General features: G+C 40.5%; 1 protein-coding gene across 1 annotated transcript in view; it reads right to left on the bottom strand.

The window, feature by feature from the left end:
- Window positions 1–13,501, bottom strand: part of LOC140909014 (pannexin-1) — a 117,844-nt gene that overhangs the window by 97,560 nt on the left and 6,783 nt on the right. Inside the window, exon 2 of the mRNA XM_073337319.2 lies at window positions 3,274–3,518. Within this exon, the coding sequence (XP_073193420.2) occupies window positions 3,274–3,518 (245 nt within the window). The remainder of the gene's footprint in view (window positions 1–3,273; window positions 3,519–13,501) is intronic.

The raw sequence follows: 13,501 nt of genomic DNA, 5'->3' as shown, positions 1-13,501 counted from the left end.
CAGGCCCATCTTTACCCAAAATTTGCTAAAAAGTTCACAAAACTTTTTGGTGAACCTGGCACAACTTTGGGGTTTCATGATTAAAGTTTTGCACACATTGTTCCCCTGTTCACTGTGATACAGAGACAGTCTCTAGCTAAACTCAACATCTTTCAGTTTCTCACTGGAACTGTCCAAGGAAGCCAGGTCAGGTCTCATATACTTCTGTGATGCTGAATGTGAATGATTTTCTTTCTTTCAGTTATAAATGAGGGCTGTCAAACAATTAAAAAAAATAATCTCAATTAACCATAAGATTAAAAAAATAGTTGTGATTAGTCGCAATTTTAATCACAGAGTAACAGAATTCCAATATAAATTTATTATACATATTTTTGGATATTTTTCTACCTTTTCAAATATATTGATTTCAATTACAACACAGAATACAAAGTATACAGTGCTTACTTTATATTATTTTGATTACAAATATTTGCACTGTAAAAAAGATAAAATAAATAGTATTTTTCAATTCACCTCGTACAAGTACGGTAGTGCAATCTCTTTATTGTGAAAGTCCAACTTACAAATGTAGAATTTTTTTTTTTTTACATAACTGCACTCAAAAACAAAACAATGTAAAACTTTAGAGCCTACAAGTCGAAGCATGAAGCGGCATATGAATGTTTAGCATATCTGAAAAGTAAATACTTTGCAACGCTGGTTACAACAGTGCCATGTGAAAGCCTGTTCTCACTTTCAGGTGACATTGTAAATAAGAAGCGGGCAGCATTATCTCCTGTAAATGTAAACAAACTTGTTTATTTTAGTGATTGGCTGAACACGAAGTAGGAAAGACCTGTATGAGATGAACTGAAAAATATATTTCTTTTATTTTTTTTTTTACAGTGCAAATATTTGTAATCAAAATAATATAAAGTGAGCACTGTACACTTTGTAATCTGCGTTGTAATTGAAGTCATATTTGAAAATGTAGAAAAACATCCCAAAATATTTATAATAAATTTAAATTGGAATTCTATTATTGTTTAACAGTGTCATTAAAACTCTGATTAATCGTGACTTTTTTTAACCTAGTTAATTTGTTTTGTGTGATTCATATGCATGAACTGCAATTAATTGACAGCTCAAGTGTCAACCCATGCAAATACACAATTGTGTCAGAGAAGAAAATGGCTGCAGCCAGTACAGGGTGAGTCCTTTGAACTGGCTGCCATTGCACATGTATACATTGTGGGAGGACATAGAGACATACACACAAATATGATGTATTATTACATACAGTATGTCTTCACTGCAATCAAAGGTGTGACTGGGACTGACCCCATGTAGACATACCCAATTTTGCTTTAATCTACTAGCTCAAATAACAATAGCAGTGAAGCCATGGCCATATGAGCAGCAGCATGGGCCAGAGGCTTGAGTACATACCCAGGATCCTGGGCAAGGTTGTACAGCCCTTGTTATTTGAGCTAGCTAGACCAAACCTAGTTCAGATATGTCTACATGTGCTGCAGTTACACCTTTAATTGCAGTGCACACATACCCATAGATGTTGCAATAATTAAATATATGCATTGTGTTCTGTCCAATATTGATATAATTACATAGTTTAATATACTTTGGAACCTTATAGAACCCTTGGAACCTTGAAAATCCCTTAAAACTTGTATTTGTTTATTTAGAATTTTAGTCCTTACTTAATTTAACTAACTTACTTAATGCAGAATGAGTATCTGCGTACTAATTAAACCACCGGTTTCGGAGTAGCAGCCGTGTTAGTCTGTATCCGCAAAAACAACAGGAGGACTTGTGGCACCTTATAAACCACCAATATTCAGATAATACCATGATGGGCATCAATATCAACACTTAGCTAGCCAGATGTGTGTGGGGGGGGTACGACACACACACACACACACACGTATCCTCAGCTGGTATATATCATTGTAGCTCCATTGCCTTAACTGGCATAACTCCACTAAAGACAATGGAGCTACACTGATTTACATCAGCTGAGGAGCTGGCCCAAAACGTACACTGCTTTAAGCACTGAAATGAGAAGAATAAAAACTCGGGGTGAAATCCTGACATGACTGAAGGCAATGGCAAAGCTCCCATTGACTTCAGCAGGGCCAGGATATCCCCCTAGAACTCCCACCTGCAAATTAAAAACAAAAATATCTGACACTAAAGAAAGATGCGGGGCTGAGACAGGGCCCTGAGCTAGCACTGGGGTGCACACAGTGCTTCTCCTAAGGGACGGGCTGTAGTTCAGCCACAAATTATTGAGCTTGGTGCAGAAAGTACTGGGTGATCTTCTATGGTGTGTGTTATGCGAGGTCAGACTAGGTGATGGTAATTATCCCTGCTGGCCTTAAAATTGTTGAAAGTGTTGATGACAGCGGTGAGGAGAAAATGCACACAGCATGTAATTTTGCATTCAAATCAATATCCCTCCTTGTGCAAATGACATCGCATGTTGTAGCCCCACAAAGAGCTATAGAAGCCTAGTCATTTGCCCCTGGGAGCTGTGTATAGAGAGAACACATCATTGCAGCCAAGATCTCTCATATGGATTAGAGAGGAGGATTTAGACGGTCATATTTTTACTAAGAAAAGCAAGCAAGGCAGGAAGAAGCTAATTATCCTAAAAATTAAAAACATAATAAATGAGAATGTTCCTTTTTTAAGTTACTGGTTAACAATACTGGTCAGTTTATTAGGAACTGATACAAAGTTTATTAAGGTCAATGGAAAGTTCCCCATTCACTTCAATCAGCTTTGGACAGGGCCCTTATCCAGTATATTCACTCCACAAAGGGAAGGGGGTAGAAAAAGAGAAATGAGACAGAACAACAATTATTTATTTACTTATTATTTGCATGAAGCACCTAGGAGCCCCAGTCATGGACCATTGTGCACAGAACAAAAGGATAGTCCCTGCCCCAAAGAGCTTGCAATTTAAATATAAGAAATAAGCAAAGACAGGGGAATACAAAGAAACAATGAGACAATATTGCTGAAATAGACAAGGCAGATAACTGGGTGGGGGAAGGGGTATAACACATAAACAGTGAATAATGTGATGGTGGCAAATGTCAGGTTAGCGCCATAGGGTTTTTTGGGGTGGGGTGGGGACAGGGGTTACTTTAGGAGGAGATTAGCTAAATAGAAAGAAAAAAGAGAGGGGAAGCAGAGTGAGGAGAGCAGGGCAAGGGAGGAGAGGTCAGAAGGGGCAGGTATGGAGTGAAGCTGAGATCTGGTTTTTACCTTCAGAATCTTTGTCATAAAAGAGACCATGTGGATGCAAAGAATATGGACGGAAAGCAAAGTTCTTTAAGTGAACAACAAAGATATCCTCTTCTTGAGCCTTCATCACTGGACCGAGGAACCCCAACCAGGATGGCTTAGGAATCTCCTGCATGTAGGTACCATCTGTGAACTGTTTATAAACAGCTTTCTTGTAAATACGTCCTATTCTGTTGGCTCCTCTCTTCACAAACCCACTCGCATGTCTATAGAATGGAGGGGGAAACAGTTTAAAGACAAAAGTTTAAAGACAGAAATACTCTTTTAAAGTTACGCAAAAGTTGGTACTTACCAACTCATGCAAGTGGTTCCACTGAACTCAATGGGACAAGTCACAGAGCTACTCAACCTGAATAAAGGCTGAGGAGTCAGGTCCTACATTACTGTACTACACTGATGAAAGTCCCCTCCTATGCAACAGTAGTGGTCATGCTATCAGGGTTGGCCTTAAGCACAAGCAAGACAAACAACTGCTTAAGGTTCTGCCATTTAGGTGTTTGTGTGTAGTGCCAGCAGCTCATCACTCAATTCCCGCTTTGGCAAAAAGACCAGAAGGAAGAAAGCTCACAGCTTAATCCCCATCTGCTCAGGAGCCCAAAAAGAAGGCAAGCAAAGCACAGTCCCCACTCTAGCAATGGGAAAAGAGAATGAATTAATTCAGGCACCAGTTTAATAGATTTCAAGGCCCGAAGAGGCCATTATGATCATCTGGTCTGACCTCCTGCATAAAACAAGTTAAACAACCTCAGCAATAATTTCCCCTTCAAGCCCATAACTTCCATTTGATCTACAGAATATCTTTTAGAAAGATATGCAGACTTGACCTGAAGACTTCAAGTGCTGGAAAGTCTACCACATCCCTAGGTAAATTGTTGCTATAATTAATTATCCTCCCTTAAAATTTTGTGCTTTAATTCTAGTCTGAATTTGTCTAGCTTCAACTTCCAACAACTGGATCTCATTATGCCCTTTTCAAGTATATTAAAGAGACATCTACAATCAGAAATCTCTTCTCTATGTAGATCATGATCAAGTGAGCTCTGAACCTTCTCTTGGATAAACTAAATAGATTGAGCTTCTTTAGTCTCTCTCTAGAAGGCATGTTTTCCAGAACTCAAATGATTCTTGTAGCTCTTTTTTGAAACCCTTCCAATATTTCAATAACCTTTATGAAGTGTGGACACTAGAACTGGACACAGTATTCCAGTAATGGTCTCATTAATGCTATATACAAAGGTAATACCATCTTTCTACTCCTTGATCTTTCCCTGCCTATACATCCAAGAACTGCATTAATCATCTTAGCTACAACATTGCACTGGGAGCTCGTGTTCAACTGGTTAACTACCATGACCCCTACATCTTTTTCAGGGTCATTGTTTTTCAGGATATAGTCCCCCCTCCCCACACATCTTTTAAGGACAACCTACATTCTTTGTTCCTAGACTAGGGTGAACCTACAGCAAGTGTGAAAAATTGGGGTGGGTAAGGGCTAACAGGTGCCTATATAAGACAAAGCCCCAAATATCAGGACTATCACTATAAATCAGAAAAAAGAAAAGGAGGACTTGTGGCACCTTAGAGACTAACCAATTTATTAGAGCATAAGCTTTCGTGAGCTACAGCTCACTTCCTCAGATGCATATCGTGGAAACTGCAGCAGGCTTTATATATACAGAGAATATGAAACAATACCTATTCCCACCCCACTGTCCTGCTGGTAATAGCTTATCTAAAGTGATTTCCAGCACAAATCCAGGTTTTCTCACCCTCCACCCCCCCACACAAATTCACTCTCCTGCTGGTGCTGGAAATCACTTTAGATAAGCTATTACCAGCAGGACAGTGGGGTGGGAATAGGTATTGTTTCATATTCTCTGTGTATATATAAAGCCTGCTGCAGTTTCCACGATATGCATCTGAGGAAGTGAGCTGTAGCTCACGAAAGCTTATGCTCTAATAAATTGGTTAGTCTCTAAGGTGCCACAAGTCCTCCTTTTCTTTTTGCGAATACAGACTAACACGGCTGTTACTCTGAAACCTGTCACTATAAATCAGGACATCTGATCACCCTGTCCTAGACGTATAACCTTGCATTTGGTATTAACACACAGTTTGTTCAAATGATTCACCTTGCCAAGTGTCAAGGTTCCTCCCCCACTCTGAACTCCCGGGTACAGATGTGGGGACCTGCATGAAAAACCTCCTAAGCTTATCTTTACCAGCTTAGGTCAAAACTTCCCCAAGGTACAAAATATTCCACCCATTGTCCTTGGACTGGCCGCTACCACCACCAAACTAATACTGGTTACTGGGGAAGAGCTGTTTGGACGCGTCCTTCCCCCCAAAATACTTCCCAAAACATTGCACCCCACTTCCTGGACAAGGTTTGGTAAAAAGCCTCACCAATTTGCCTCGGTGACTACAGACCCAGACCCTTGGATCTTAAGAACAATGAACAATCCTCCCAACACTTGCACCCCCCTTTTCCTGGGAAATGTTGGATAAAAAGCCTCACCAATTTGCATAGGTGACCACAGACCCAAACCCTTGGATCTGAGAACAATGAAAAAGCATTCAGTTTTCTTACAAGAAGACTTTTAATAAAAATAGAAGTAAATAGAAATAAAGAAATCCCCCCTGTAAAATCAGGATGGTAGATATCTTACAGGGTAATTAGATTCAAAAACATAGAGAACCCCTCTAGGCAAAACTTTAAGTTACAAAAAAGATACACAGACAGAAATAGTTATTCTATTCAGCACAATTCTTTTCTCAGCCATTTAAAGAAATCATAATCTAACACATACCTAGCTAGATTACTTACTAAAAGTTCTAAGACTCCATTCCTGGTCTATCCCCGGCAAAGACCAGCATACAGACAGACACAGACCCTTTGTTTCTCTCCCTCCTCCCAGCTTTTGAAAGTATCTTGTCTCCTCATTGGTCATTTTGGTCAGGTGCCAGCGAGGTTACCTTTAGCTTCTTAACCCTTTACAGGTGAGAGGAGCTTTCCCCTGGCCAGGAGGGATTTCAAAGGGGTTTACCCTTCCCTTTATATTTATGACACCAAGTGATCTAGGTTAGTCTGTATAACTGACCTGTCTCCATAATTATTTATTACTCCAACAATTTTTGTGTCATCTGCAAATTTAACAGGAATTATATTTTCTTCCAGATCATTGATAAAGATAGTGAATAGCCCTGGGCCAAGTACAGATCCCAGCAGGCCCCCACTATAAAAGTCCCGATAGGATGATATCCCTATTTACAGTTATTTTTTGTGATCTATCAGTTGACTAGTTTTAATGTAATATGGGCTGCAGTGATTTTGTCTAGTGCTAATGTAATGAACAGTATACAGTGCAGAATGTCATGTAGGACTAAGTCAAATGTAGGGCTGGTCTAAAATATTCTGTCAAAGCAGTTTTTAAGGAAAACTGGATGTTCGATTAAACAAGTATTTTTGTAAAAAGTGTCTACTTTCCACATGGAATTTTGATTTTTCTGGGGGAAAAAAAAAACCATACCCAAACCCTAAAATATTTCAATTTGGAAATGCTGAAGTGATGCCTTATGGAATTTGTAGTTTGGTTGCCTCATGACCACATTCTTCTTTTCGGTCTGGGCTCCTTGTCCAGACTACATCTGCCCTGATGCATTGCCTTCCCTCTCCAAAGGTGGTGTAAATGGGAGATGTAGTCTGATGAGGGAGCCCAGCCTATGGATGAGAATAGGAGGATGAGAGACCTGAATTACAACTCCCATGAAGCACTGCAGCAGTATTTACAAATTGAAATATTTTGGGTTTTGGCTGAAATTTTTCAGTAGTCTAATTTCTGTCAAACAATCCAAATTTTGCACGGAAAAAAGAACACAATTTTTGACCAATGCTAGTCAACTGGGTTACCGAAATCTAAATATATTGTGTCAACCCAGTTACCTTTGTTGCCGGCACCCAGTGCCGAGAGGCAAAACAACAACAGGGGTTGGTTCGCTACCTGGTGTGCTTCACCCAATAATCACTGTTAGGATATACATATTCAGGCCTGTCTGTAAAGGCCTATACTCTAAGAATTTAGGTGTATTCTTATCACTTGGCTAATTATAGAGGTATAAAAGAAAGAATCAAAATCACTATCTGCTGGTGTAAGGGTCTTCTCTTACTGTGACAGTCTGAGACCCTGTTCTTAGGCTAAGGCCTTTGGCTAAGCAGCAGAGGCAGCCATAAGCTAGGAAGTGAACAGTCCCATCCTCACATTCCAAACTAGTCACATTGAAATAAGGTGCTATTGGGCTGTTAGGCACTATCAGGACAGGATTGTATTCCTATCACCTCCAGAGAAAGGGAAGTGCCTAGAAAATGTAAAAGGAAAATTAGTTTGATAGCATCCCGTCTGGCAAGAACTCACTTATCAATAGCTGGGATGTGAAATCCTCACTTCTGTATTGTCTTGTCATTATAGTTCCCACTTTGCTATTGTTTGTATAAGCTGTCTGGTTCTGTGATTGTTCCTGTCTGCTGTATAATTAATTTTGTTGGGTGTAAACTAATTAAGGCGGTGGGATATTCTTGGTTACATAATCATGTTACAATATGTTAGGATTGGTTAGTTAAATTTCAGGAAAATGATTGGTTAAGGTATAGCTAAGCAGAACTCAAGTTTTACTATATAATCTGTAGTCAATGAGGAAGTGGGGGTGGGGGTGAGGGTGGGAGATGGGAACAGGGAATGGGGGTAAGGAAATTGCAATCATGTTTTGCTAAAGGGGGAAATGGGAACAGGGAATGGGAGTAAGGAAGGAATCATGTTTGGCTAAGGGTAGGAATGGGAACAGGGACACAGGTGTAAGGCTCTGTGGTGTCAGAGCTGGGAAGGAGGATACTAAGGAAGGAAACTGGAATCATGCTTGCTGGAAGTTCACCCCAATAAACATCGAATTGTTTGCACCTTTGGACTTCGGGTATTGTTGCTCTCTGTTCATGCGAGAAGGACCAGGAATAAGCCCCCTAACAATCACAATGGGGTGGAGAAGCAGAAAAGTTTATTTGAAGCTTCAAAAAGGTACAGGGAGAATTGAATCTCAAATCCTGCACACAGAGCAGGAAGTTACACAGGTTTTTATACATCCTTTCTTCAGCATACTTATCCAATAGCAAGCTGCCCTAAGTATCCATATAGCCAGCCAATCCAGTTACCAGCTAGTTCCCTTGTTTTTTGTATCATTTGTTAAACTATACATAAAGCTGCTTTATTCAGCATTTTTCTTCCATATTTGCCCTGTTTGGCCTTGTTTAGTTTCAGGCAGTCTGACTCTGCAACATATTGTTGCAGATCCTCAGCATAACTGCTGTGAGTGCCTCCAGGCGGGGGGGCCAAGGACACTTGGGCCTAGTACGCAGAGCTGCTGCGAGTGCCTCCAAGCAGGAGGGAGGGGGCCAAGGACACTTGGGCCTAGTGCGAGGGGGCTCCATCAACACTCGTGGTCTTCCATCCCTCGAGTTACCTAGTGGCCATGCCCCAGTGTCTCCAACACTTTATTTGCCAAAAATGATATCTGTTTAACAAGACCTGTTTTCCATAAAACCATATTAACTAGCATTAATTATGCCATCTTTTAAATTTTTACTGATTGCATCCCATATAAGCCTTTCCATGATTTTGCCCAGAATCTATGCTAACTCACCTATTAGTTTCCCCGGTCATCTGATTTACTCCTTTTAAAATACTGGAACAACATTAGCTTTTTCCAGTCCTCAGGAATTCTCCCAGTGTACCATGATTTGTTAAAAATCATTAAAGTGCTCCTTGGCCAATCTTTTACTACTCTTATGTGAAAGTTATTTGATCCTGCAAATTTAAACATGTTTAGCAGTTGCTATTTACCAGCCTTCATAGCTACTGATGGAATAGAAAGTATTTCATTATCGCTGTATAATATTAATACATCATTCTTCTTTTTAAATATAGAAGAGAAGCATATGTTGAATACTTCTGCCTTTTCTACACCATGATTGATAATTTTATCATCTTTGTCTAGATCGAACCTATACCATTCATTGAAACTAGGGGTAGCATCAGACCTCGAGTATATGTCACACAGACTGAAATCTCCCACAATAACAATTTTTCTTTCTACATGTTATACATAGATGTTTAAAGAACTGCTCATCTGATTTGAGGTTTATAGCACACCCCTGGTAGTGCCCCCATCCTGTGATTTATCAGTTAGTACATGATGCATAAACATTTCAGATCCTGTCCTTCTGAACTATCAGTAACTCTAAAGCCAGTAATGGTATCTTTAATGTAAAGTACCACCACCCCTATTCTCTTCTACCCACTCTATCCTTTCTGAATAGAATGAATCCAGTGATTCTGACAAACCAGTCACATGAATGGTCCCACCATTTCAGGTTTCAGTAAGACCAGTCTTATCAAATTTCTTTTAATAAATTAGTATTTAATTCCTCTTTATTACCCTAACATTGGTGTGTAGACAACTGAAGAATTTCTTCTCTTTACATCCTTTGATGCCTTGATTCTTTACATTCATGGTATCCTGAGTATGAGTTTTATGCTTGAGTGTACCTACTGTGTTTTCCTCCTTAGTACCCTGTCCTGTAGATCCTAGTTTGATATTCTCCTACCTACTATAGTTGGTCTGCTACCCAGAAGATTGGTTCCCCTTCTATTCAGATGGAGATAGCTCAAGTCACATATCCTCCTTTCCCCATAAGTGGGCCAATGTTCCATAAAACCACACTGCTCTATTTTACACCACATACGTAGCCAACAGTTTATATCCAGCATCTTCTTGCTGTCTGTCTTCTCAGGGATCTTTCCTGTCCTGTGAATGAGAGAAGATCAGACCTTTCCTCTTCTTTCTAAGATCCTGGATGCTTTCGATGCTCCATGAAGCAGTGTCATTCATGCCAATGTATATCATCATAACCAATGGATTCTTTCCCAGTCTTCAGAATCCCATCCAGTTTTTCAGTGATGTGTATGGTCCTTGCTGCAGGAAGACAGCAGACCATCTTGCTGTCCTTCTGTCCCCTGCAGAATGTTTTGTCCACTCTCCTTAATACCAAGTCCTCAGTGCGGTTTGTATGTCTTCTTTGGAAAGTCTGTGTTCTTCATTTGGGTATGCCTGACATCCTCAACAGCTGGGCTGAGCATCCATCCTCAGGTATGTGCTGTGGAGATCCCTGTTCTTTCCCTTCAGTTAAATCTTCCAATATATTATTTGTGGCTACTGCACAAAGTGCCTGAAAGTTAGATGCCTCTACATGCATTGAATTTTACCTACTCCTCTTTCTTCTGGTGGGCACAGACTGCCCTTCTACTTCTGACTGTGTAAAATGTCTCCTGCTTCTCTGTCTTTGCTTGGTTACAAACAGCTAATTCTCCTCTGTTTTCCACTCTTCTGTTTCCTGAAACCTATTCATTCTACAGGGAGAGCTGCAGTGGTGCTGCCTCAGTCTGGATGTCCAAGAACTCTTGCTTCTCTAAGGCTAAACAGGCTCAATAGCTGCCTTTCCAGATCTTGACTCTTTTCCTCTGATACAGCCATCACCTTGCACTTTTTGCAAAGGACATCTCTTTCTTCAGGCAGGACCACAACATGGCACATCCCTTGAAGATCACGATAACATTCCGTTATGGGCAATCCCTTGTTGGGAATGTAGAGTTGTCCCTGTAGACAAAAATTCCTATACTCCCTGTAGAAAAAATATCCTGCATTCCCTCCTGAAAACATCCTCAGGAACTTCCCTATTAGCCTCTCCTGTTTGCCTGCTCAGGTGTTTGCTTGGCAACTGACTTCCACTAATAGTCCCATTGACTTCCATTGGGCCATTCACTTATTTAAAGTTATGCACATGCTTAAGTGCCTTACTAAATAAGCCTAAAGGCCTTGTTCAGACTCTTGCCGCTTGGGCTCCATGCAAATCTTTAGACCATCCCAGATTTTCCCAATTTATCATTTCTAGCAATTCTTAAGCCCCAGCAGATAACTTCTGTTTACACACATGGATGGAGGAGGAGAGTGTAAGTTCAAGGAGTTATCAAAAGGGAACAAAATGCAGCCCTTTACAGTTATTACTGATTTAATTTCAGCTTCCCATTCCCCCATAATAAGTGCTATAATTGATATATTAATTCCAAAAGGAGTTGTAGAGTAAAACGCTACAGCAATGCATATTCCACCCTGAGGACACTAAGACTAGCCATGCTGATAATCAGGCCATACAGTAAATGTATGTGTTACGTGTAATTTCTACACCTATTTCCTCCATCAGTCCCAAAGAGTATTTTGCCAAGGATTGTCACCTTAAATGATATTTATGTTGCCTTTGATCTTAAGAGTCATAATACTTGATTTAAGATTGGCAAATTTCACAATCACAGTACAGGAACCATCTGTTAACTCAGTGAAACAACCGCACCAGCACAGATATGTATTAAACAGGCATTTACATGGAGGGAGTTTTGAGTATGTAAGTGCTCAGCATGAGGACCTTAATTTGTTAGCATTTTTCTTATATAAAATGTCAACTTTTATGGTAGCAAAAATCATCTGGATTTCAGTTATGCTGTTCATTGTATCTAGCACAGTGAATCGTGCTATAGAAAACCCTAAGAGTGACAGGCCTTGAACAGGACAAAAAACAGGACTAGCCCAGTATAGATACAATAGCTTCTAGAGATTTGGAGCAAGATTCCTCTCTGGTGCAATTCCAATGGCTCTTTGAGTTTATGCTGCCACTTGAAGTTACAGTGATCTCCACTGAAATGTCAACATTTCTCATTATTATATATTGTTTATATTACTGTAGCACATAGGAGCCCCAGTCATGGACCAGGACCCCATTGTGCTAGGTGATGTACAAACACAGAACAAAAATACAGTCTCTGCCCCAAGGACCTTACAATTTAAAGTACAAGACAAGAGATAATGGATGCATACAAACAGATGGGGAAGTAAGGGTAAACACTGAGACCATATTGGTAAGCATGACAGGCAGCAGAATCCGCACAAAAACAGCCTAACCATTGTCAAGATTTGCTGGCATCATTTGCCAACAGTTACCAGACAAGAGGTTGAGTTTCCCCCTATACTTAATCTAGGGACTAACTGCAGCTAAATGTGGATTTTTAATGGCCACCATACAACTAGCTTCACGAAGGTTGAACATTAGTCTTCGTTTAAAAACCACCATTTTCTGGGTTTTGCCCTCCCATATAACTTTCACTTTCTCTATAGTTGTGTCTCTGCTAGGCTTTGTTTCCTTAAAATTCCCCACTCTTGCAACGATTGGTGGTAGCTATGGAAGTAGCACCAGAGTAGACAGGCTGCTGCTGACATTGTAACCTGTGTGTTGTGTAACCCTGCTCGGAGCACTTCTCTATGGTACAGTGGTTAAAATGCCAGCAGCCACCAGAACAGCCTCTGCGCGATTGCTACTGCTAGGAGAGCTGAACCAGTAGGGGGGGAACTTAAACACAGACAAGGCCTAAGATCACACAGCATCAAATCAAATGGGGTGGCGGTGTCTTTTTAAGAAGGTTCAAAAACATTTAGCACTTTCCCTCCATATATTGATACATTTGGGGTTCAGGGAATCCCTAAAACCTTAGGAGAACCCCCAGTTTGTTGCTGGTTGAATGTGGTTATAGCGGGTACATCCCTGAGGTGAAGTTCTGGCTCCATTGAAGTCAAATCACAAGACTCCCACTGGCTTCAGTAGGAAGCCGATTTCACCTCTGGCCTTCTGACACCCAGCTGTTGCTGACCCATGCCACAGTGATTGTTTTGGTGATGCAGATGGGTCATTTGGTCACCTAAAGCTTTAGCTATTAGTTTAGCATCTATGATCAATGTATTGTCTTCATTTAGCTGGACAGGATCAGCCAGTTGGCACATTTCATAAATGATGTTTGATTCTCTGGTAACGAAGGCTGCCCCTTGGTGTGGCTGGATGCAGCTGAGGGCAGGTCTTGGCCCACAGCTCCGGTGGCCTGCTGTGAGAGACTAGATTCACCTCAATTAATGCCTAAATACTGTCAAAACTCAGCAGAGATTTAAAAGATTTATGAGCTGCAGAATTAATTTGGATGGATCAGGGCACTTCATAATCAGCTAAGCCTTATCCTGAGGCATACTGAAGACAGGGAGGAGTTTC

This window comes from Lepidochelys kempii, chromosome 1 (genome assembly GCF_965140285.1).
Source record: "Lepidochelys kempii isolate rLepKem1 chromosome 1, rLepKem1.hap1, whole genome shotgun sequence".
Lineage (NCBI taxonomy): Eukaryota > Metazoa > Chordata > Testudines > Cheloniidae > Lepidochelys > Lepidochelys kempii.
Note: the sequence above shows the minus strand (reverse complement) of the source record. Positions and strands in the feature narration are given on the sequence as shown.